The 25797-nt window shown below is 39.9% G+C and overlaps 2 protein-coding genes across 2 annotated transcripts; one reads left to right on the top strand and one right to left on the bottom strand.

Annotated features, from left to right (window-relative positions):
• The first annotated feature begins 463 nt into the window (after window positions 1–463).
• MRPS22 (mitochondrial ribosomal protein S22) lies at window positions 464–6770 on the top strand. Its single transcript, XM_054835141.1, has 8 exons — window positions 464–599; window positions 917–1071; window positions 1865–2029; window positions 3204–3347; window positions 3844–3927; window positions 4877–5022; window positions 6224–6332; window positions 6591–6770. The coding sequence occupies exons 1-8, from the start codon at window positions 479–481 to the stop codon at window positions 6681–6683; spliced, it is 1017 nt and encodes a 338-aa protein (XP_054691116.1). The 5' UTR covers window positions 464–478; the 3' UTR covers window positions 6684–6770.
• Window positions 6771–7235: 465 nt separating this feature from the next.
• Window positions 7236–25284, bottom strand: COPB2 (COPI coat complex subunit beta 2). The gene is made up of 22 exons (XM_054835140.1): window positions 25164–25284; window positions 22750–22887; window positions 22055–22141; window positions 20083–20209; window positions 18837–18985; window positions 17528–17674; window positions 16143–16242; window positions 15877–16019; window positions 15467–15666; window positions 14770–14880; window positions 14412–14500; window positions 14224–14330; window positions 13802–13945; window positions 12992–13122; window positions 12479–12686; window positions 12138–12248; window positions 11091–11305; window positions 10737–10829; window positions 10477–10657; window positions 10257–10325; window positions 7961–8050; window positions 7236–7579 (listed from the first exon to the last, which is right to left on the bottom strand). The coding sequence occupies exons 1-22, from the start codon at window positions 25164–25166 to the stop codon at window positions 7484–7486; spliced, it is 2739 nt and encodes a 912-aa protein (XP_054691115.1). The 5' UTR covers window positions 25167–25284; the 3' UTR covers window positions 7236–7483.
• Window positions 25285–25797: the final 513 nt, after the last annotated feature.

Genomic DNA, 25797 nt, shown 5'->3' on the forward strand with positions numbered 1-25797 from the left:
CTCTGAGCAGCTGCGGTTTACCAGTGGTTTAATCAGGGCAGCGTGCACAGTGGCCTCAAATCCTCTTTTTTCTACTACTTTGTCTCTCCACGAAGGAAGGAAACCTGCCAGCCTGGAGCCCTGCTCCATCCCCTTGCCGGCTGACGGAGCCGGGGGTCCCTTTTGTTCCCGCCCGCCCTCGCCCCTAGAACGGCAGAATGGGCTCCCACTCTAACCCGCCCCTCACCTCCGCTTCAGCAGCGTTCTGATAACACAAACGCATTTGGAGCAGTTTTTTGCCTTTTCCCTCCGGGCAGCCTGCCTGGGAAACAGTGTTTCTTTTCACCGGGGCGGACTCGCCACCCGGAGATGCCGCTCGCCCCCCGCGGCACCGGTGACAGGCTGCTGAGGCGAGAGGAGACTCCATTTCCCGGCGTGCCTTGAGAGGCGACCTGGCGCGCGCGTCGGCGTCGGCGGGGCGGGAAGGGGCGTGTGTAAGATGGCGGCTCTCGGGGCGTGGGGCTCTGTGGCCGTGCCCGCGCGGCTGTCGCGCGTGGCGCGAACGCTGTGGGGCTGGCGCGCGCGGCGGGGGCTCGGGCAGGACGCGGGGGCCGCGGACGGTACGTGAGAGGGGGGGCGCAGAGGAGATTCCCCGGCCCGGCCTTGTCTCATAGCCCGCAAGCGCCCGTTCAGCCGCCCGCGCCCTTCGTGGTGGGCGCCCGCGGTGCCGGGGGGGGCGGGGAGCCGAGTGGGAGGGAAGCGGGATGAGGTGGGAGGGGGTCGGCGGCGAGGGCGGGAGGAGGCGTGGGATCTGTCGCAGGGCCTTCGCCTGAGGGGAGCGCGTGGCGTGAGCGCGGCCGTTCCCTCGCCCCCCGGCCCGCGCAGGCAGCGGCCTCCCCGCCAGCCGGGTGAGCAGCGTGTGAACCCCCTCCCGCAGAAGGAAGAGCCGCCAAGCCTGCCTTTGCGGATGAAGCGGTTCAGAATCTGCTGTACAAGATGACAGGGCTCAACCTGCAGAAGGTTTTTAGGCCGGTGAAAAAGGAGCTTAAGCCGCCCAAGTACAAGCTGATGACAGAAGCTCAGCTGGAGGAGGTAGGCTACTCTGCTTCCTTTTGAAATAAGCTTTGAGTTCGTCTGAAAGTCTGTGACAGTCCATAGTTCTGCTTCCATTAATGCTGCTGTTGAAAACATTTTGGTTTCTTTCCTTTGTTTCGGGTCATTTCCTAAATTAGTGTAAATCAGTGTTTCTTCACTTTAAATGGTCAGGTTTATTTATCCACTTGTTCCTGATTTTTATGGAATAAAGAAGGACATTGGATACTTTTTTTTTTCTTGAGTGAAAGGTTCTCTTTATTATCCCCTTTCCTTATGCTTCCTAATTGTGTTCAATGTATTTATCTGATGCTTAAATTGTGGCCCTGGGAATCCTTTGGCTACCTTTTTTTCCTGTTGTCTGACCATGGTCCAGGATGACGAAGGGACCTGACTTAGACCAGTTCTTCTGTAACCACAATCACAGCAATACATGAACTGTTTATCGTGGTTTATGCTTTGGGAGAAATTTACCATGGAAAAATACCTGAAATAAACTCGGTGTTTACAGTAGCATATGTAGATTTTAGTTTTGGAACTTCTTCCAGCAATTTGCCCAAGTTACAGTAGTGGTATATTGTTCACATGCAATTCATCTACCTTGGGATTATTGAATCAGTGGCCCACTTCTCAACTGCAGAAGGAAAAAAAAATTAACTTTTTCCTTAAATGAAAAAAGTATTTTTTAAAGTTTTTCCTTAAATAAAAAGTATTTGTCCCAAAAATGATATGTTAGCTTTCCAACAGGATGGGTTTTTTAAAATTGTAAAATTATACTACTTTTTTTTTTAAGGCTACAAGAAAAGCCATTGAAGAAGCTAAAGAAAAACTAATTATGCCCCCTGTTTTGAATGAACGAGAGCCAATTGATGATGTCTTAGCAGAAGACAAATTCCTTGAAGGAACAGAAACTACAAAATATGTGTTTACAGACTTAACTTATTCCATTCCACATCGTGTAAGTAACAATACATTAATTTATTTTAAAAGCTTTTCATTCTTAATTTCAAAATAAGCTTTAGGTTTTAATAAATTGTAGTTACAGCAGTTGTAAATTCAGTCTGGTACCAGGCAATACAAAGACAGGTATTTCCAAATGTTTGCTTCTAACATATATGATAAATTAATTCTGGTGCTCAAAAGCAGGCATGGGGGCTGGGGAGAGCTGTGAGATAGTTAATTATTTTAAAAGCACATGCTTGTGATTTGCTAGGAATGCTGAGCTCTTCCATACTTCCTAGAAGCTTTCTGTGGAATTGGATTACTTAGTATTGTGCATAGACCAAAAGATGGAGCTACTTCACAGTTGCAAAGATCTGGTGGAAATCCGAGTAAATGATAAATGAATTAATGGGAAAGCTGTGAAGAAACAGTTGTCAAATAAAATTGTGGAGTACAGGGATAAAGATGACAATTAGATTTCTTTGTATAATGAAACATCTAGATTGTCTTAAGTACCAGTAATATGAGGCTGGAAAAATCCTTAACAACAGTTATGATTCGAAGTCTCCATGGTTCAAACACACATACAGTGATGATCCTGTGAATTACCAGGTCTTCCATCTATTGCTCCATTTAAGAGCTGTCTCCAGGAACCTGCTATTTTCTGCCTCAATACATTGAAAACTTCCTCTTTCCTGTCTGTGGCCTAAGTCAAATATGCTTGTGAACAGCTCTGAGTATATTGTTTTATTTGTTGTATTTCTTGTTTTGCACTCGCCCTTACTTGGTTCTAGCACCTACCTCTGAAACAAAGTACAAGACATTTGTATTCTTAATTAAGTATTATTAAATGCATAAAATCAGGCCTGCAGCAACTTTCTCTGGGTATTAGTTATGTTATCTGTCTGAACTTCACAGAGCTGTAGTTTTTAGTGTAGTCACATGTGCAGTTATATCATACAGTAAAATTAAGGTGCAAATGTAGTACTTAATTAGCACATACCAAGAGAGAAATGATGAATTTAGCACAACAATAATTAGAAAGTGGTATTATTACTGTGGGTTTAGGTATAGAGGGACTTTGCCAGATAGGAGACTTTTTTTTTTTTTTTTTACAATGGTTCTGGCTCTGAAGAGAAATGACTTTGGGAGATAATGCTCTTTTCTTTTTTTTTTTACCTTCTTTTCAGGAACGTTTCATTGTAGTTAGAGAACCAAATGGTATATTACGCAAAGCAACCTGGGAAGAACGAGACAGAATGATACAGATATTCTTCCCAAAAGAAGGGCGCAGAGTTATTCCCCCAGTGGTATTCAAGGATGAACATCTTGTGGTAAGATCTTCCTAATTTTGAAAACTGATCATTTTTACTTAATTGTGCTCTGACAGTGAAATTGTGCTAGTTACAGTAGATCTAAATATGCCAGTCTGCTTATATATTTTAAGCTGCTTGAATACTGTTTTGAACATTTGCTTATCATTGTAATTTAGAACTTAAAATATTTATAATAAAGTTGGGACCAGGTAAATCCTGGGTAAATGTAAATATCCTGTCATACTATAAATCTACATTTAATTGTTATACATTGATGAAATTGTATGCTTAATCTGAAAATGTTGAATGGGTGGTTCAGAAACAAAAATGGCAAAACACTGTATTAATGTCATCAAGGCAGTTAGTGCACTTGTATCCATTTTGGCTTGTGATTAAAAGGATACTCACTGTAAGTGTTGCCCAGAACAGAAACGTTGTGGCTGCTGTTTTGATTTTTGGGGTGTTGGAATGTTGTGATACAGAACCAGTTCCTGAATTTGAACTGTTGTTTTAGACTGTGTTCCAGCAAGACCGTCATGAGGATATCCTTAACATGTGCATTGCTCAGTTTGAGCCTGATTCACCTGACTATATCAGAGTGAGTTCACTTTCCCTTTTTCTGGTAAAAAAAAATTACTAGTGAAGAACTGTAGGGTGTGTTTTGTAAACATTAGTAGTATCTGGGGATCAAAGGTGGAGTTCATAAGGTGTTCTTTTTTTCTCCCCATTAGATTACCTATTATCCTTCTTAGGAATTTTTTTTTCTTATAGAAAATAAACCAGGATTCTGTTTAAATAATTTTCAACAGTGTAGAAAGAACTACAGATGCATAAAAATAGTCTTTATCTAGGTATTTTTGGTATCAAACCAGAATTGACGATAGTAGCACAACTCTGGTTAGGCAGTAAAGTCATGCTAACTGCTATGTTGGGATCTGAGAGGACCAGGTAGGTAACTGATGAAGTGCACCTGAGAGCACTGCACACAAAGTATTATTTTTAACAGAGACCAGGAATAAAAGGATATTTCTAGCTGAACTATTTAAATTTAGTAACTGTAGGTACTGGTGAATCTTAGTCTACACTTGCCTTAAAAAGAAGTAAACATTTTAAAGCTGTAATAATTTCTCAAACCACCAAGAGTGTAACTTCTATCAGGAACTTCAAGTACCTTCTCCTCAAAGTAAAATTTCAGCTCTTTGCTCTAGCATTTTTCTCCTTAAAGTACAGATTACAACCTGGCAACAGTGAAATGAAGGTTCAGAGGTTATATCCCTCCCTCCCCAAATTTTCAGTACATAGCTAGTATTTAGCTTTCTCTTACCATGAAAATATTTATGCTAAGTAGTAAGAACTGGGTTATCCCAGTGTTACCCTGAATTATAACATGCATAAAGCTTTAAGGTAGTGTGGTTCAGCCTGTGGCTTACTCCTGCACTTTATTGAGGTCTGAAAATAGATTAAAAACTTTAAGTGAGAGGTAGAGAGGAGAAATTGTCATCAAGCTCCAGTTATGCTAATGAAACCAAAACCTCTTCTGTGTATAGGTTCATCATCGGACATATGATGACATAGAGAAACATGCCAAATATGATCTGCTTCGTTCAACAAGACACTTTGGAGGCATGGTATGGTATCTAGTAAACAAAAAGAAAACGGATGGCTTACTCATAGATATGATCCACAGAGACTTGTAAGTGGTGTTTGTCACTTATTTTGCTTATCTAAACAAATAGAAAACAAGTACCACCGTTTGAAAATAAAAACAGTATTTCTGTAAGATGTATGTTTTAATTTGCATGAAGTTTTAGGCTAGCTGTAACTTCTCGCTATACAGATGCTGAACTGGAAGCACCAACTACAGTCCATGAAGTTGTAGGGTATTAAACTAGGTTTCTGCAGAAATTAGCCTTTTGTAGTTGTTGGGTTTTTATTTTTGTTTCCCATGTAATTATCAGTACAGTTCCAGCTCTGGGCACTGCTGATCTTAAAGCCTAACAGTTTTATACTGCTGAGTTCAATTTTGGCTTTTAAGATTGACAGAGTCTGGGTTTTAGAGCAATTCCTAAGTAGCTTAGGAACAGATAGATACATTTTCATTTTAAATGGATGGATTTCTCTAACCTATGCTGCTAAACTTATTCAAAATTCCCTGAAGCAAACAATATTTAATTCAAAATGTCACTAGAGCTAGGGGAAGTCTGTACATTTGTAACTCTAAGTTGCAGTGATAGTGGCATTCATTTCCTACTGCTGAAGTTAGAAACTTTCAGCAGGTGGTCAGATCTTACTTTTAAACCTGAAGATATGAACAAATATAGGGAAGTTCCAGTTTTGGAATCAAATTGTTAAAGGGAAAATTCAAATATCAGTTTAAATTACCGGAGTTTGGAGCATCTTTACCTGCCACCCACCCACTTTTAGCTTATGTGTACGTTTATGTAAAGCACCAGTTCCACATTTAAATACAGCTGAGGGCTAGGTGGCACAGGATTTCTGATACTACTGTAAAACGTGCTAGTTACTGCAGTTGGTCTTAGAAAGGTTCTTTTTGGCACAGTTGTTCCACTAAATACTTGTTATTGGGTAATGGTATTTTACAGAGAGAGACTGCAGGCATGCATCAGGCTTAAACTGCAGTATCAATAAGTTTACATACCTTACCTGGTGCACCTTGGTGTTCATGTGCTTCTGCTCTTCCTTCTCATGAAGAGGTTGCTGTAGCAATAAATGACGGGATGCCTCTTTAGCTGTATATTCTAATGACCGTATACTCAGTGAAAGCAGAAGTTTATGAAAGCCTGTGGTGTGCAAAGTATACCACAAAGTATACTTTCTCTAAATACTCTTAAGTATTAAAAGTAATTGCTACAAATGGGCTTTTATTTGTTTAGGCTGGATGATGCTACAAGTTTAATTACGCTGTATCATATGCTTCATCCTGAATGTCCATCAGCCAATGAAGCTAAAGAACGGAAACTTCAAGGAGTTGATCTGATCAAGGTATGCTTTTCTACTTTAAGGCTACTTCACTATAAAAGAGAAAGCTTTTAAACAGCAGAAGCCTATTTTGTAGTCTAAATTTCTTCTTAAGAAGCAGATATTTAACTCTAACTATTGTGCATGCCAGGGTTTTTTAACTATATATAGCTGCACCAGGAATTCAGTTGTAGCTGGCTGATCTACCACTGGAATGATGAAGTCTCATGATGCAATTATGCTCTTAATTGTACATTAATCTCTTTCCTGCCATGTTTGCAGATATTTGTGAAAACTGAATCCCAGAGAGAAGGCTATATACAACTGGCTCTCCAGGCTTATGAAGAAGCAATGGCTACTTCTACAGCTTCATGAAACAAGTCTTAGTTCATCATAAGTTTTTAAGTCTGTTAATAAACATTCTCTGTACAGGATTCTACAATAAATACTTTGAACAACTGACTTTTCTAGAAGAGTTTTTACTGAAGTGTGTAAGAATTGCTACAGCAGCTTTTTCAAAAGTTCTGTAAATGAACTTACAGTCATTGTGACTTTTGTTTTGAGGTGACAATATACCGAGTTTAATTCCTTTACTGTTGCATTTTGAATCTAAGATATTGCCCACAATTCATTTTACTTTAGGAAAACATATAATACCACATCTGTCCCTTAAGATATCTTACAGTTTTGTTAGATCTTTTAGGTAAAAGTGTTGTCTGGAAGAGTAACTGAGCTGCATGTTGTTAACAGATACAAGATAAACAGGACACTGAAAGAGTCACCATATACATGAGTGTATATGCTAAGAAAAGTCAGGTTAAAATACTAATCCTTAGCTACTATGCTCCCATTTCAAATATTTGCAATACATGATATTGAAGCTGGGTTAAGAATAATAAAATTACTAGTAACTGGAGAACTGAGGAATAGAATGTTTAAAAGGGTTTATTAAATTGCTTGGTAAATGAAAACATTTTTTAGTATGCACTGGAGGTCTATATTTGAATTTCAACACACTGGAAACTGATTCTTTTTGCACAGATGCAGGGCCTACCCTTTTTCCTACATGTACATGGTCCACTTGCAGTATAAAAATCAAATTAACTTGGAGCACATAGTTCACAGAACTTCATTGTTTGTTTGCAGCAAGTGATTTGGTCATCTAAAAAGTAGCTTCACTCGTCTAAGATCTCTTCATCCAGATTGATATCTGTGGTATCAATATCCTCCAGATCCAAGTTATCCAAGTCATCTTCCAAGTCCAGCAGTGTCTGGGAAAGGCAAAACTAGATTAAGGGGATACTAGTATGGTTACATGTTAGCCAGTTTATATGATGTATTTGCACATTCTGCAAAACCCCAAGCTGAGGTAGTCAGGTGGAACATAATTTAGACTAAGCTGTAGAGAGAAGCTACCTTCTAGCTTACAAAGCATCTCTCAGAGTTGCAACTTTTTACCATGTTCTGACCAACTGTGTTTGGACTTCACCTTTTGGTCCTTGTAAGTCCACAAGGCTGTATGTTTATACTATTGCATGCAGTTTGCATACAACAGGGAGGGAGTAGCTTGGTTTAATCGCATTATTAGTTGAAGTCTTTACCATAAAATGAATAGTACTTGTACTTCCCTTCATAAAAATATATTTCAGTACCTTTTGATCTCTTGTTGGAAGCAGATCAGAATTCTGCAAAACTGTCTTCACTTCTTGTTTAGGAGATGGAACGGGTTCTTCAGCCTTTTTCTAATGAAAAAGAGATTCCTTAAGTTCTTTTGAATTTAACCTTTTTCAACAAAAAGAAGCAGACAACAGCAGACCTACAATCCCCTTCTCCCAGTGGTTCTCTTTCAAGGTTTCCCTCAGTAATTCTTGAGCCACATCTTCACAGCCAGCAATTGTTCTGGTCCTCACTCTGCTGGAGACTACTGTTTCCCATCCAGTTTGTTTAAAGCAGTTGATGATGGAACTGATACAGTGAAAACAACCTTCAGAAAGTATAATTTAATTTCAAATACTGAAGTGCTGTCAGAAAGTAAGTGATGTTCAAGGTCCTCAGCAGGAAGGAGATGAGGTTATGTGAGATTGTCACAGAAGTTTTAGCAAAGGCAGTCAATCATAGTTCTGCTGCTGGGCTTTGTGTTCCATACCCTATAATGGTTTAACACTTATTCTTCTCACTTCACTGCTGCACAAAGTTTTATATTAAGATAATTAATCTGTTAATACCATTACTGAAACAACAGTACTATTCTATTAATTATATAATTAATCTAAATATGATTATCTCCTGCAAAACTTGCCATATTCAGCCTCTGCTGGAAGAGAGACAACTGTTGTTTAAAGACTTCTATACAATCGTTAACTAAATGCAAAGATACACTTTTGAACAGTCATCGTTTTCAGTTTCAAAGGCAAGTTCTAATCTGTTTTAGATAACTTTTACAATGCTGTTTCTGTATCTTCTTTAACAAATGTGTGCACAAATTTGATTTTGCTTTAATGATACTTGCTTTGATACACAAGCAGCAAATAGTCACTAAAGCTACTTGACAGTAAGCTAACTTCTCTAAACTCTCCATGAAGTTTTGTAGCACGTATCCTGTGAGGAAAAGAAAGAGACAGAATGGAGACTTGTGACCTTCTGTTTCTCTCAGTTTCCACTGCAGTTCTTTTAGAGGTTTACAGCCTCAAAGAGCTGTGTCAACATCATTGTCTTTAAGAACTCTTACATTTTGACTTTCATGTTCAAATGTAAAGTGTATTTGACATAAGTAAGCTTCAAAAAGCATTTTTTAAGCATTCATTTCAATGTGTATGCTTATACCTTACATTGTCATGTGTCTTCTGCATAATACTTGGACAACTGAGGTGGTAAAAAAAATAAACCAATTTAAGTTACTTCAAGTATTGGTTAGAACATATTTTCAAATAATTGAGCAGCATTCCTAGCTATGGAATAGTCTTATTCTGTAACCATGCACACTAGCAAAGAATATAAAGCATTTTTATTTGCTCAAATATGCAAGAGTTTCCAGGCTCTAACTACTGAGCTTTCAGAAAACTAGCAGCAGTCAAAGCAGTGTTTGTATGTGCAACTGAAATTGTTTTTCTGCAGGATAAATTCAATGGTAAGATTCTACCATTACTCACACTAACAAAAAACAACCTAAGACAGGTAACCACACACAAGTTTCACAGTCTAGAATTCATTTGTAGTTACAGAAGTAGATTAAGAGTCTGAGGCAAAAGAAGATGAAACTCAGCTGCAGTGGTTACAGTCAAGCCAATAAGAGCAGTAACTTGTCCATTATTGGTGAAATATTCTCCAGGGCAGATACTCATAGAATGGCTTGGGTTGGAAGGGACCTCAAAGATCATGTAGTTCCAACCCCCCTGCCATGGGCAGGGACACCCTCCACTAGACCACGTTGCCCAAAGCCCCATCCAACCTGGCCTTGAACACTTCCAGGGATGGGGCATCCACAACCTCTCTGGGCAACCTGTTCCAGTGCCTCACCACCCTAACAGTAAAGAATTTCTTTCTAATGTCTAATCTAAATCGACCCTCCTTCAGCTTAAACCCATTCCCCCTTGTCCTGTCACTACACTCCCTGATAAACAGTCCCTCACCATCCTTCCTGTAGGCCCCTTCAGGTACTGGTAAGCCGCAATTAGATCTCCCCGGAACCGCCTTTTCTCCAGGCTGAACAACCCCAACTCTCTCAGCCTGTCCTCATGGGAGAGGTGCTCCAGCCCTCTGATCAGCTTCGTGGCCCTCCTCTGGACTCGCTCCAACAGCTCCATGTCTCTGCTGTACTGGGGTTGGACGCAGTGCTCCAGGTGGGGTCTCACAAGAGCCGAGTAGAGGGGCAGAATCACCTCCCAATATTACTGTACAATAGCAAAGTTACCCTTTTCTTAGAATTCATCATTTAGTAGTAACGCTGACCTGAGATGCCGTTACTCCAGAAGGCTCAAATCCTTTTGCTTCTTCAAGTAAGTTTCTTTCTTCGTTTGGCTAAAAGTTAAAAACAGTAACAAAACCACAAAAACAGTAAGACATATTCATGGAATGCTTAAGTGGTTGTGCTGACTTCCTTAAAGCTGATTTTACACAGTCCCAAATGTTTTTCTTCTAGAGACAATAAGAACTCCCACTTCTTACTTACAGTGACAACGGGGTATTCCCTGGCTGGCCGCAAGTCAGCAAGACTTTGTTTAACGTACTCTTCAGCAACAAAAGCTTCCTTTAATCCAGGGAAGAGATTTTCATATTCTGTAGGATCAGCAAGGGACTCGGCAGCTTTTTGATTGACTTTAGAGAGATTCTCCCGCCACAGCTTAACAACCCTGGAGATGCAAACCACTTTTGTTATACACAGCTAGTTCTGACAACGCTATTCATGCTCTGCACACCCTTTGAAGTTACCTTGAAACTTGGCTTGGCAAATATGTCCGTGCAAGAAAAGCAGCTTCTGGGAGACGCCCAGTTTTAATCAGGAGTTCCAAACATGAATCAAGCCTAAAATATTTTAAAATACGATTTAACCAGTAAATTTAGTAAAGACAGGGTTTTTTTTATATTAGTCTAGCTGTTTAATATATTAAAGTACTTTCATTTCAGATTTTAAAAGTAGCAGCCATCATAAAATAGAATCAGATTTTCTGATAAAATGGGGAAAGACTCCAGCATATGCCTTAAGTTAACCATTTGAAGAACCTGACGTTCTTTGAGTTTTGGAAAGCAGAACAGAACAATCTGAATCTCTTGCTTGCTACTTACTTTCCCTGCAGGAAGTAGCTCATAAATGCAACATTGTTCTTGCCATCTTTTTCTGCTCCTTCAGCTAACTTATTCACCATGTTGGCATTTCCTGAAGCGGTAGCTAGGAGCAGTAGTCCTCCATAGTCTTGTGCATGGTGGAGACACTCCTGGGCTAGGCCAAACTGGCATTTACTGATGGCAAGCTCAGCAAGTTGCTTCCATTTCTGTTCCGACTAATGGTACAAAAAGGGAAGAGGGAGGGAAAGAAAAAACAAATTAAAAAAACCCTCACGTTTTTGAACAGCATTTAAAGATTTTCTGAGCATTCACTATGAAAATGTAAGTTTACTTGTGAGGGTACTATAGCCCATCGTTACTCTTGTCTTCCCTTTGAGATATTACAATTACCGCAGCTTCACAGCATGATGCAGTGAGTGTTATATGCAGACAATTACACAGCTATACCACTACATAAAATAAACAGTTTTTCATTAAACATGGAGGGAGGAGGCAGAAATAACTTTGGAAATTTAAGTAGTAACAATCTCTTAAAGAAAGCTCCCAAGTTAACCTTCAGAATGCAAGAAAGGCATTTGTGTCTGTAAGTAAGTTTACATTCCTTATCACTAACTTCATTATTCTACAACAGGAACTGTGCGATCAGTTCTCTGAATAATGGCTATGGGACAAATCACTGCCTGTCAGTCTTCCTAGTGCATCAGTCTAAGTTTGCCAAGGCTGAAAGACAGGCCCAGAGGCTTCAGTCCAGCCATTCCTCCTCTCACTGTTCAATACTGGAGATTTAGACTTGGTTCTTGGTTCAAGTTTTGTATTCTCCAAGAGCTCCTATAGCTTTCTGAGTAGTCAACATTCTTCTATCCGCATCCCACAGCTTAGATTCCTTCAAATTACAGGCAGAAGGGCTTCATCAAGAAAGTTAGAGGCATTTATACAGTGTTCAGGGAGCTGTACTACATCCCCACATACCACTGTCTTTTCTTACATGGCCTCTTAGCTTCACACTAATACTCAGAATTAGTATGAATCACCAAAAATTATGTTTACCTCGGCTTCCACTGCAAGCTGATACGCTATTTTTAATTCTCCAAGTTGAAGTCCAAGTTCAAAACGATGCTCTGGATCTGTAGATACTGCAAGAGCTTGTTGTTTGAAGCCCTAAAATAAAAATCTGGAAGTAAGACTGATCTGTCAGGTCAAACAGCATCCTAGAAGTTCTAACAAAACCCCTCTAAACAGAAGGTTACAGTATTCTCAAATAAATATGGATGATTAACAAGAATTTATGATTACAGATAACATGACTGAGTTTTGCTTAGAAAATTAGATTAGAAATGTGAATAAACTGATTTATTAAGTTTTTTAAAACTAAGTAGCAGTTTTCTTGCCTGTTTTTCAAGAAAGTGTGCAACTCTGGTTCTCTGTTCTTTTGGAATTGTGGGAAGAACTTTGTCAGCCATACCAAAATCTCTTCTCATCACAGCAGTTTGATATTCAAGCACTGAGACCAGCAACGAGTAGCTAACAATGTTCAGCTCCTTATCGCCCAAATAAAGTCGGTTGTCCTTAGGGATATACCCCAAAAGATACATTGTCCTGAAACAAAGCAAAGAGTACTTGTCTTGACTAGATCCACTACCAAATAGTCTATTAAAAAAAAAATCCAATTGTTCTTATGGTAGCAAGAATACTCACATGAAAGATTCTACTTCTGCTATATGTACGCTGTCACATGACACTGTTTATTCCCTCCAAGATTACATTACTCCCTCAGAACATACCTTAGCATGATATATAAGAAAAAGCAGTAACGCAAAGCAAGCAGGTGACAAGGTTCACCTTGTCCTGACTTCGCTGAAAGAATCTTTAACACTTGCTTACAACCCAATGCAGCAACTTACCTGTCTAAATGGGCAATAGTGACAATTTCTCCTCCAACGTAGTAGTTGAGTCTGTTGACAGAACTGGTGTAAATAAAGCAGTCTCCTACCCACAAGCCTGTTTTCACAATCTCCTGAATCTCACCAAGAACCTGCAAATCAAATTTAATTTAATTAGATATTTAAAAAGGTACTTTTAGATAGCAGTAACACTATTGCATTTTCAAATTAAATTTAATATTCTATACTCAAGTAAATAGTTGGGCAAGTTGCAAAAATAAGTTTAAATACAGATTGGAAGTAAAACTAAAAGCATTATTTATTTACAAGCGCTGTAACGCATGAAATTTCTACCTTAATTCTTAACTAAGCCAATTATAAGTCTAGGAAAGAAGCACCAACATAAGTGTTAAGCAAGATAATTCAAAGGCAATTTCTCTTGCACAATCTTTGTTTCTGACACTTGACAGCATGAAGTTTTTTCACTTTTCTCAAACTCCAGGAACATTTGAAAACTTGAAAATTGCTGAAAAAGTTTATGCTATGTAAACATACTACCCAAGCGCGTGCTTTAAAAATAACCTCTATAACAATAGTAAACAGACGTCTGAAGAGACATGTAGGCATCAAGGTCTGTCATACCAGGATTCCAACAGGGATACTCTCCCCAGGGAACCCAAATAAAATGATTAAACAGTGTTCCTCAGGTGGATGTATACGTTCTGAAAACTAAGATTTAATAGGACTATGGTAAGGACTGAATTTGCTATACTCTGGGAAGACTTGCTTCAATGATCTCTAATCCTATTCCATTTTTTAAATAGGAGGTACCTCAAAAGCATCTTCAATTCCATCTTCAGTGACACCTTCATGTGTCTCTTGGGCTGCTGCAACTTTTTCTGATAGATATTTCAGAATGAAGAATGACTCTTCCGTAGCAATGCAGACAAGCTCACCCGAGTCAGACCAGAAAATCTGTATCATCAGAATCAATAGTAGCACTGTTTAGAGACCTCAGGTTAAGAAAGGAGAATGTATAAAGTATTCTCTCACAGGAGCTTTAGGACCCAAGAAGCCACCATCGGGATTTTTTTTCCCCTTCTGCTACAAGACTGAGATAAACTTAAGAAGTTACTACTTTATGATTGACAGCTTGGCTTCATTCAAGAAAATCAACAGTCTAGTTAAAAAATAAACAAACAAATCAGTAAACACAGACAGGTAAGTATCTTCAGTTCCATTTAGAAACTTACGTGTTTGGGCTGAATTTCAATTCTGCGAATCAATTCTGTGTTTTCCCAATCATAGAATGCCAAACCATTAACAGATCTGACCCCCAACAGGAAGCCACCGTAGATGCCTGCAAGAAAATAAAGGTAAAAGGAATCCACATGGTGCAAAAAAATGCACCAACATATCTATTTTAAAAGTAAATACTTACCTTCCGCTCCAAAATCAGGTTTGAATGACTTCTTCTCTTTGAAATTTTTGAATATCTTTACAACACTGTTGCTCTCCCTGATTGCATATCTAAAGAGATTGCATTATAAAAAAAGTTATTCAGCTTCCAAAATAGCAAATTACTGAAATCATAAGCTACTATAAAACAACCGTAGTTGATTTATCTTCAAAAGTTAGCGAAGTTCTAGAAATGGGAAGTTTTAAAGAAGGACAGTTATTGAAGGTTCATCATCCAAACAGGTTTTAGTCTTCAGGCTGGTTTACCATTTGTACAGCCTGAAACTAGCAGCAGCAAATTTAAGTTAATACAAAGGAAAAAAAAAATCAGCAACACTTACTCTGAAGAATCATGTGCCCATACAAACTCCTGTGCAGAACCAAAGCTCTTGTTTCTCAAAGCCATAGCTGTGTAAATGATGTATTCACCATCACCACACACTACTACAAACCTAGAGCAGGAGAAAGATGGATTTGTCAGACATCTGTGTCTAGTTCAACAGGCGTGATCAAGTACACAAATTGATAAGTTAAAAGCTCCAAGACCAATATAATCACTGCAAATGCAGACAGAATAGAAGAGTCTTATCTATTCCAAAAAGGTCACGGAACTGGATTTATCTCTGCATCATGCTACTTGCTATTCCTTCTTCCTCCTGGTCTCTACTCAGTGGCTCTTGTATCTTGCATGCCTTCACCTTTTAATTTAGCTTATCTGTTAACAAAAAACAATTCAAGAGAAGCGACAAAAGATGTCGTTTCCTGCTATTACCTTATATATTTTGTTTGCATACTTCTACCCCCACCTAGAATGTCCACCTTGTCTGTTCAAGCTGTGAGCTCTTACAAGTGAAGCCCATCTATTATTCTGAATTTACAGTGCCTGGCTCTGATAAACCTGTTCTCCACAGGCTGTCAGCCACCAGCACACATGCAACTAATTTTTTTCTAATCCATTCAGAAAGTCTTCCAACAGGAAAGGAAAAAAAAAAAGACGACATCAGAAATGCTTAAGTATTTTGTTCTACAATCTGTTACCGTCCATTAGGGTTGTGCTGAATGGTCTGAGGATAGATTTCACAGCTCCCCATATCCTTTACAGCCAGTGGCAATCTTTCTCCGTCTTTAATTTCAGCATCTCCCATAGCTTTCAAGTTAGCCTGTTGGACTTCCGAATGTTTAGCCCAAATAATTTTTCCATTTGCATCCATGGACATGGCAGGTTCTTCACGGCCAAGCTAGAAGCGTAGCATAAGAATTTATCAGATGGAGAAAATACATTCTTGATTTTCTTTTCAGTTGAACACATCTAGTGAAATACCCTGGCTCTCTCTAAAAATGAGAATTAAACCGCCAAATTTTCAGTATTTTACATATCACAGAACCAGAGATCAGTTGCTCTATACACAGGATAGTGATTAATCACCATTTCTCATTTGAAATTGTACCTTAACAATAATGCTGCCTTCATCGTATCCCAAAGCCACATTATTGGATCCTCTTAAACTGGCCACACACCACACTCTCTCCATACCGTAGTTGAGGGTACTTTCCAGGCGATAAGTGCTTGAATGCCAAATGCGCACAGTTCCTAGAGGAAAAAGAAAGACATATACACTTGTTACCTCTTCTTCAATGTGAGGGCAGGAGGTATGTAGCCACACCACTAGAAGTCCTCCCCCTGTCCTTCATATATCAGAAAATACCAAATTACCATCTTCTGAGCCTGTGATAATGATAGGCAATTCAGGGTGGAAACTGACACAAGACACATTTTGAGCATGTCCTTCCAGTGTTTGTACACAGGTTTTATTCTGCAAAAGAAAAAAAGTCAGAAGGACAAGTACAGATAATAAACACATCACTACATTTCTACCTTCATTTCTTAAAAAAATTCTCCTCCCAAATCCAAAATTTATCTGAAAGCATAATTCCCTAGATTTGTTCCAGTAACATTTATTTCCAAGATGCTCAAACAGCAGCGTTAGACATATTAAAAACTATGATTGTATTGAGTTAATTTCTCTTCTCCAGAAGTAAGAATTTATTTCCCTTGACCTAGTTGTTTTCCTCTATTTTCAGATGGGCTTCTGCCTTGAAGATATGCTTTCTCAGACCTACGTAGCATATTAGACTAAAGCAAGATAGAAAGCTGAGTTCACTCCAAAAAAAAAGTCAGAACAACACATCTATCAATCTAGTTACAGGTGAAGACAGATCTAATACTGTCTTTGTTAAGCATGTTCACACAGTTGCAAAAGGAAAGTCTGCTCTGCTTGAGACAACTAAGATTAGACTACGTAACTGATGAGTACCACTGGACATGGCGGCAAAGTTTCAAGCACTATTACCTAACAGTCATTAGGGCAGCACATACTTAAATTAACAGCACTAGCTTTAACTTCTGATCTTGGATTTACTCCAAGGCAATATGCTTCAATAACCAGAAAGTACTATCTTAAATTCTGTCTTGCCCTTCCAGGCCATTCATACATAGGAAAAACTTATGAGTTCTAGGTTCCAGCAGTAGAATTGAATTCCACCTCTCTTTCCTGTAGAGCATTCAAACAAGTCACCTCATGACCCCTGCAAACTGTCAAGTAGAAGCACATGCATGTGTGTGCATGCACACATCTGCCTATACAAATGTGCATAGAATGAAAAAGGAGAGTGGGAAGGGAATAAAGAAAAAAGGAAAAAAATTAACAAGAAGTGAAAGGATGGAAAGAGTTGATACATGAACAATATTTCCATTTGAAGAGGAGCACCTTAATCCACAAAAAAACCCTCTTCCTTTTAGAGATTACTACACTACAAGAAAAGAACTAACGCTAATAATAGAAACCTTATGTCAGATTTAATTCTACAAATTAACTTTAAGGTTATTTAAATTCACAGCAGATTTTCTCAAGGGTTAACAAATTTATTTTTTAATTGAAAAACCTGTCATGAAATATTTCCCCCTCACTCCTATCTTTCCAAGGAAAGATGAGGAAAATCTGTTGGTGCATGCAAGTCCTTTCCCTCCTTTTGTATTTCTTCACTAATGGTTTTGCTATGGCAGTCTGCACAAAAGTTTATGAAGAGCTGAACACATACCTGGTAGTCCCAGATCTTAACCAAGCGGTCATCTGCACCCGAAATGAGATACGGCTTGTCTCCTCCACTGTAATAGTCAATGCAGTTTACTCCTTTTTCATGGCCTTCCAGAGTAAAGTTGGGTGAAGAAGAGCCAAGCTGCCACACCTTCCAAGGAAAAAAACCAAACCCAACCACATGCAGTTATTGATCTTTTGCATCCAGGTCAACCTTGCCAAACAAAGTAGGTATTCTGATGTACTTCACAATTCCAAAGATATAGAATATGGAATTCCAGAGACAGTAGTTTTCTTAGGTGAAGAATTTGAACAAATGACATAAAACTACCAAGCCTCCCTCTCCAAATAAACAAAAGTAACATGTTGAGTTGCACACACTATGCTCTTACCTCAAAACAATGGAATTGGTTTCTTTCAACTTTTTTTTATTTCAAGGACATAAAACCATAAAAGACACTGTTTGTAAGAACTAGTATCTGTTTATGAAACTAACAAATACACTTAGAAAAACCAATCAACTATTTGTGCACACATGGGGTGCCCCCACCTGTGTCCTGAATTTTATTTTTTCCAGTTACATTAAATGAATGACAAATCTCATGCTAAATGAGGACTCAAAATGAATCAAGTCAAGTTGGAGATATACTGCTATTTTCCCATGATTATCACATCAAACCAACATTTATATGCACCTAATCTCAACATCTGGGGATGTATCAAATCAAAACTAGCTTTTTACAGCCAACACACTGATAATTTACAGGAACTCCCACTGCTCAGATGGCTGTAAACCTATAGTCCCAGATATTTAGTAACAGTTTCACAGCAAATGAGATTCATCAGCATCTACCATGAGAAGGTTGATGACGCCTTTGGAAACAATTCAACAGACAGACAAGTATATGAGAAGAATGCTTTTACCATTTTTTTTTTTTTTTTAAATGCACACAGTTAAAGGCTTTACCCAATCTATCTATCTATATAGTTTCAATTCTCCCAAACTACTCGTTGACAGAATAACTATTACCCCTCCTCAATATTTCTGTGCAATCGAAATGGAAATACAGCACTTAAACTTAAGAACCATATTTCAATGATTAGAGGTGACAAGTGATCTTGTACATTTACTGAATGAGTTAGCAGGTACATAGTAACTTGACCAATGTTCAGATCTTCGCTCAATAAAAAAAATAAATTATTGCACCTGCTTCTAAGAATTCTGACCCACTGCCCATACAATGCTATTGGTTTATCTGTCTGATACTTACTTGCTGAAAAAAGAAATCAACAACAAAATACAGTTTATCTACCTTGATTGTCCTATCCAAAGAGGCACTGGCAAACTGATTATTGTCTTTTGGGTTTATGACAATCTGCATGACATAATGGGTGTGTCCTTCAAACACCTGCGAACAAGACCACTTTTTATCCCAGTCCCAGAGTTTAATGAGCATGTCATCTGAAAAAAACAACAAACAAACAACCCAAGCTTCAGTTAGTTGAATATATTCTGACATCTACCTTCTTAAACTACATAATCCTTAATAACTTCAAGTTAAAGGCTCACTCATCCCTTCCCCCTTGAAAGGGGGCACTGCTCAATATATTTTTCATCAGTAAGATTACTGGTCCTTCCTTGCAGAAGGACCACAGGGAGTACAAGTTTCTCCAGAAGATCGTCCAGTAAAATGGTGATAAAATTAAAGAAGAAATACATCTATATTTAAAAGGGATAGAATAGATACTAAGGTATTGAATTATTAATCTTAAAATACTGGGCAGATATTAAGGAATTGGACCCATGCTTTCTTCTGCAGTACCTACTCTGATGACCCCTAAGGAATGGGGAGCAGAGAGAACCAAACTGGCTTCCTGGTACCTTTATTTCAAGTTTAAGTGTATTGGCTTCAACAGCAAAACACAAAAATATACGGTGCTTCTGACTCACAAGGCTCTCTGCACTCTTGCAGAGCTCTGACTGCATTAGTAAGGTTTCCAGGAATGAAAAGGACCCAGTAGCACGGTGCAGATGTTCTTAGGCCAGATCTGTTGGGATACCGTGATCTTCCAATACCGAGTAACACAGATTGCCTCAAATAACAGAAAACTCAGTAGTGTTTTGGGAAAAAAGATGAAAGTTATCTGTTGCTTCAAGTCAGATTGCCAGCTGAAAACATACTGCAGACTGTTATGTAATTATTTTTTTTTTTTAGAACAGAACTTCAGCATGGCAAACTCTCAAATAACAGCTAATTAGCACATATATGAACCTTTTCTCTAGCAGATATTAAGCAACAAGTTTCTTTGGTCTTCTCTGACAAAAACATAAACTGTTATGCTTTAACTTGTAAGTACAGTTGATATTCCACTAAAAACCAAAACATGAACACACCTAGCAAAGAAATAACATTAAATGACAACTGTCATGCTGGCTACTTGCTCAAGGACTGCTGTTTCAGCAGAAAAAGGAAAAGCATGCAATCCCTCACTAGACAGAAAACAGAAGCCTAGAAATAGCTGGTTAATAAATACAAAAATAGACCAGAGAACTCTTACCGCTGCTTGTCAGTATGAAAGGCTGTGTGGGATGCACAGCAATACAACGGATGTAATCTGAGTGTGCTTCAAACATGTGAACTCTTTCCAAGGTGTTATAATTAAAAACTCTAATTTGCATGTCATCCTATGAAAGGGAAGAAAAGCCACCATTAAAACAGGACTCTGTATAATACATCTTATATTCAATGCAGGGTAGCTAAAAAAAAGCCCCAAACATTCCACCACTGAGGAGCCTCTAACAATAATAAAATGTATTTTCTGTACACTGCTAATGATACAAATTATACTTTGATTCAGAAGTCTGTAAATTACTCAATCCTATTCCAACGCATTTATGAAATCAAAAAAACCTAAACTAAAATTTCATTTTGAAAAGATGTATTTAAAATAGTCTTTTGTTTTTATATTAAGGAAGTACAAAAGTTCTTTTAAAATTATTAATGCTTTATATGAAAATGAAAAGCAAGGTTCTTCAGCATAAAATTTAAAATCATGTTAATGCTGTGGGGCCAGGAGAAAAGAAGCTGTAGCTCTATGTCAAGTGGAAAGGTGATTTCCACTTTATTTTTAAAAATTGAGATTTTTTTTTTTTTGCGGGGGAGGGAGGAGATATTTTTATTTCAGATCTAGTATTATTAAAAGCAGTATTCCCAAACCTTTTTTTTTTTTTTTTAAAAAAAAAAGAACTATCTGACAAGGAATTAAACATCAGGTAAAACTTTCAGGAGCAACACTACTTTCAAGGGCATCAGAGTAAATGAAACAGTGATAAACTCCACACTAGTTTTATCCAAAGCATTTACTTCTCTACTCTGTCTTTTCCTCTTTCACACAGGTGCCCGTTTAAGGAACAACACCTACAGAAAACTCTTCAGAATGGCAGAAGAGGACAAGTACAAGTTACTCCTGCGGAGATTCTGACTGGACACAAGAGGAAAATTTTTCACAGTGAGAACAATTAGCCATTAGAACATCTCCCCACGGAAGTGGTGGATTCCCTGACACTGTACGCTTTCAAGATCCTGCTGGATGGGGTGCTGGTCACATTTTCATAGTCACTAAGACTTGGTCCTGCTGCTAAAAGCAGCTGTCTTGACCTCTCCTCATCATTTCCTGCTACTGCATTGCAGCCTCCCTTGGGAAAGCTAGGACAAGTACAGCTGCACACTGAATCAGATCAAGAAATTGACTGAGGTGAAATTAAGTTGATGAAAATACAAGTGGAGACTTTAACTTTCATCAGTCACTAATCCAGTTCCCATGCAGCTGTTTGAACCCTTATGTTGCTGAAGAGGCAGTGTTGTACTTCTTGGGAAACAGTGTTAACTTATGTGCGCTTGAAGTAACTGGGTCACAGCAGCATAAGTCAAGTGACGAGAACTTTTTTACTCTGTATAGGGCAGAAGACTAGAAAAAATTGAGACAAAAATTTGAGGCATTACCTCAATTTAGACAAAAAACATTCCATCAAGAAAAATGTGTAACCATGATTAGAATAAAACTATTCCTCTCAAAGAAGACTCATTGAATAAAAGCAGAGTATTTTCTAAAGGTGAGTAAAACTCTAAAAAAATTGTTTTTAACATAATCAAGAAAAAAGTAGAAAGTAACTTCTACGTCACCTTACCTAGGACAGTCGATAGTTTCATCTTAGTTAAAGTAGCACTACTAATATTTAGCAAAAATTGGGTGCTGAGGATGTTCTAATTGGCAGTAAAAGTTGAATCTGGACCTGCCTTGCACTACACATAGGATTAGCCATGATATTAGGTTGCTCTCCTTCGAAATTACAAGTTTAAGTTTCTAAGCTTACTTTAAGGAGAAAAATTCTGGGAAACTGTAGTGAAGTATTCCTTTCTCTTCTACAAATTCATATCAAATTATATTATTATTTGATGTACAAAGGAATGGAATGAAAATAAATTAAAGTACTACTGCATATGGAAATCACAAGATGATGATAGCTTACAGCTCCTGTAACAACCCAGTTCTTTCTTGCCACAAATTTGGCAGCTCTCACTGGCAGGTCACACACTTCAAAAGTCTTCACCAGAGTCTAAAAATAAAAATAAGAAGTTTACAGTACTGGAGAAAATATCGGTTTTGAAAACAGCTCTATTTTTTCTTAACAGTGTCCAGTATGATGCCTTTGGCAACTCTCCAAGAATCCTAGAACACTACATGCACACTTTTAAAAAGGCACATACCTGTCCAAGAAGGGAGATACTTGCCTGTTCTGTGAACATCACCTTTATGTTCTCCGTTCTTAACCCAACCCCACCTTGAATAATTTTGGAGCTGCTGCCCAATTTCAACTGTATTTGATAAACAAGTACAGGTCTAACAGTTCCTACAACCTTCAAACATAGATGGCAGGTAAAGACAGATGCATCTAATCTTTCAGAAGGAAAGGCATTAGTTTGCAATGAATCCACAAAGATGATAATTCTTGAAAAATAAATTCATAGGAAATTAAACAGCATTAAAGTCACAGCTAAAGATATTCCTTGTCTGTTATTATAATGACTTTTGTAATAAGGGGAGAGTACAGTCAGTGAGTGGCAGTGATTTAAGATTCTTCTTCTGTATCTAGTATTGAAAAATAGAATTTATACATCTATCTGTTACGAAGATTTCCTAATAAACAAAAACCAAAATCATCACCTGTGTTTCATGGTTCCACACACAGACACTGCCATTGTAAAGGCTAGCCAACATCCATGGTTCTGTGGGATGCAAGTCTACACTCTTCACCCGGTCAGACCGAGCTGTTAGTTTCCGCTTTATATCAAGTCGGAGAGGCTGGAGAGGAAAAGAATTGAGAATATCAAGTTATTCAACATAAAGCTGGCACAGAAATACGATGGAAGAAGGAAAGCTGAAGTTAAACCTTTAAAAAAGAGTCAATCCTGCTTCTCAGGCAGACTGAAGACTAGTAGTCTTTTTCTATCCATCTGCTTATTAGTTTCTGTAGGGCTTTCTGGAAACATTACATCTCCACCAATGGCAATGGGTCCATTTAATCTACTTTTGTGAAATTCAGCACTTTTTCATACTGTAAAAAGTATCCAGTACAGTCAAAAAAGATGCACTGCACATCCTCCTGGTGTCCCTGAATTACTAAAGCAAAGCAAATTTGCTTCTAATACAAATGATACAAAAAGAATCCTCCTGCTACTTCACCTAAAAAAAACAGGTGGAAAAGCCAGTTATCACAACAGAACACAACAACATTTGCCCATTATAAATTTATTTCCATTTACAATTCAAACATTAAGTTTTAGAATGGAACACTATGTTGTAAAAACTGGGAGGAGGAAAAAGTTTAAGTCTCTCCCTTATAAAGAATCTGACCTTCCACTTTCATCACTGGCAGTGTAAAGCCAGAGTATTTGAAAAAGCATGAAGTATAGCAAAGTGATTTTCTAAAATACTTGAAGCATTATAGATTTGCTTAGATACTTAAAGACTGTTGAGCTCACTTCATGCTACTGACATTTTGTCTCTGAGAACTTAATGGGTAATACCTGATCACAGAATGCTGCATAAATAAATATACAGAATAAAATTAATAAAACCTGTAGTAAAATACGTTAGACACTGCAAAGAGAAAAAGATACCTAGCTATCACACAGTACCCGTAACTTATGGACATGACATCTGATGGTAGAGAATGAACTTGTCATTTATTTCTCCTACCATAAACACTAGAAAAGTAGGCAAGATAATCGCATGTGATTCTGTGCTTATCCTTAGAACTGCTCTTATCTACTATGACTAAGGACCAGACTATGGTTGATTTAAGAATCACAGAATGGTTTGAGTTGGAAGGGACCTTAAAGATCATCTAGTTCGAACCCCCCTGCTGCGGGCAGGGACACCCTCCACTAGACCATGCTGCCCAAAGCCCCATCCAACCTGGCCTTGAACACTTCCAGGGAGGGGACATCCACAACCTCTCTGGGCAACCTGTGCCAGTGCCTCACCACTCTCACAGTAAAGAGCTTCTTCCTAATATCTAATCTAAATCTTTCCTCCTTCAGCTAAAAGCCATTTCCACTTGTCCTATATCACTCCATGCCCTTGTAAACAGACCCTGACCATCCTTCCTGTAGGCTCCCTTCAGATATTGGAAAGCCACAATTAGATCTCCCCGGAGCCACCTTTTCTCCAGGCTGAACAATCCCAACTCTCTCAGCCTGTCCTCACAGGAGAGGTGCTCCAGCCCTCTGATCAGCTTCGTGGCCCTCCTCTGGACTTGCTCCAAGAGGTCCATGTCCTTCTCATGCCAGGGGCCCCAGACCTGAACACAGTACTCCAGGTGTTAACTGGAGGTTAAGAGCTTAACTGCAACACATACTCAAAACGCTTTGACAACTGTTAGGTCTGTTTGATAAATCATCACGCAATCCCACACTGGTAACACAGCCCAAGGGATGTGCTCTGTGACCACAAGCATAATTATGCTAGGGGGCTTTCAAGTGCTTTCTTCTGCATTTAACTTAAATTACAGAATCACAGTATGACCTCTCCAGGTAACAAAGGCAGAGGAAAGCCCAGGTCAAACAGAGCAAGAACACCCTGCACAGACTTATCCCTGTCCTGTCCTGCCCGGAGCCAAACCCAGCTGCCTGAGGCAGGGCCAGCGGTGTGCGGAAGGGCCCGCGACACCCCGGCCTGGCTCCTGGCTCGTCCTGGCGGGGCGGCTGCTCAGGCCCTCGCCCCTGCGGGGCCTCTCGCTCTTCAGCTCCCGCCCAACGGCGCTGCTTTTTTGGGGGCGCGGGGGAGCCGGCCAGAGCAGCAGCTGCGAGGCGCCAGGCCGGGCTGCCTCACCGTGACCCCGTACGAACAGCTCAGGAACGACTTTCAAGCCTCCGGCACCGGGGACTTGCGCGCAGTGCGTTCGGCCAGCCCCGCTGCAGCCGGTCATTAACGGCCGCGGCACCCACCGGGGCAGCCCCCGACCCTCCCCGCACGGGCCGCCGCCCGCTCCGGGCCGAGCCCCTGGGGCCGGACCCCCGCCCCGCCGCGCTCCCCAGGCAGCAGAGCGTCGCTCGGCGAGCGGCTGCCGGACTCACCATGGCCCCGCGTCGCTCCGCCGCAGCGCCGACGGCTGAGGTGTCTCCGCGCCCCGGGCAGGCTCCGACCCTCCGACGTGGAGCTTCCGGGCCCGCCGCTCTCGCGAAAACGGCACCCGGCGCTCCCGGGCCTCGCGAGAGGACGAGCTCGAGCGCGCCCTGCGGCATGCCGGGATATGTAGTCGACAGCGCCGCGGCTGCGCGTCGCGGGGCGGGCTGGGAGTTGTAGTTGCCGCGCGCCGGTGCGCGCGTCCTGTCACCTCAGGGTGGCTGGAGTGGCTGCTGCGGTGCGCGGCTGAACGGCGGCTGAAGTGGGGCCCTCACTGTCCCCAGCCACGTCCTTTGTGGCACCTTGGACCTTTCGGTTAGATGAGATGATGGCAGCGGTGGAGAGCTACCGGGCTCTGCCCAGTTATGAGCGACCTAGAGAAGAGAAAGGTCCTCTGGTCCCCTTTGCCTGCTCGGTGTGGTCACTCAGTGTGCGTAATGGCAGCATTGGTCAGAGGGCCAGGTCCTCAGTGGTGAGTGTGACAGGACCCTGGAGCAAGCCCCTGGAAGCAGCCCAGCTTGCCTCTCTCACACAATAAGACAGACATGAGCCTGGTCAGTTGTGCAGACCTTATAGATGTGAAAG

Source organism: Grus americana, chromosome 9, assembly GCF_028858705.1.
Source record: "Grus americana isolate bGruAme1 chromosome 9, bGruAme1.mat, whole genome shotgun sequence".
Classification (NCBI taxonomy): Eukaryota; Metazoa; Chordata; class Aves; order Gruiformes; family Gruidae; genus Grus; species Grus americana.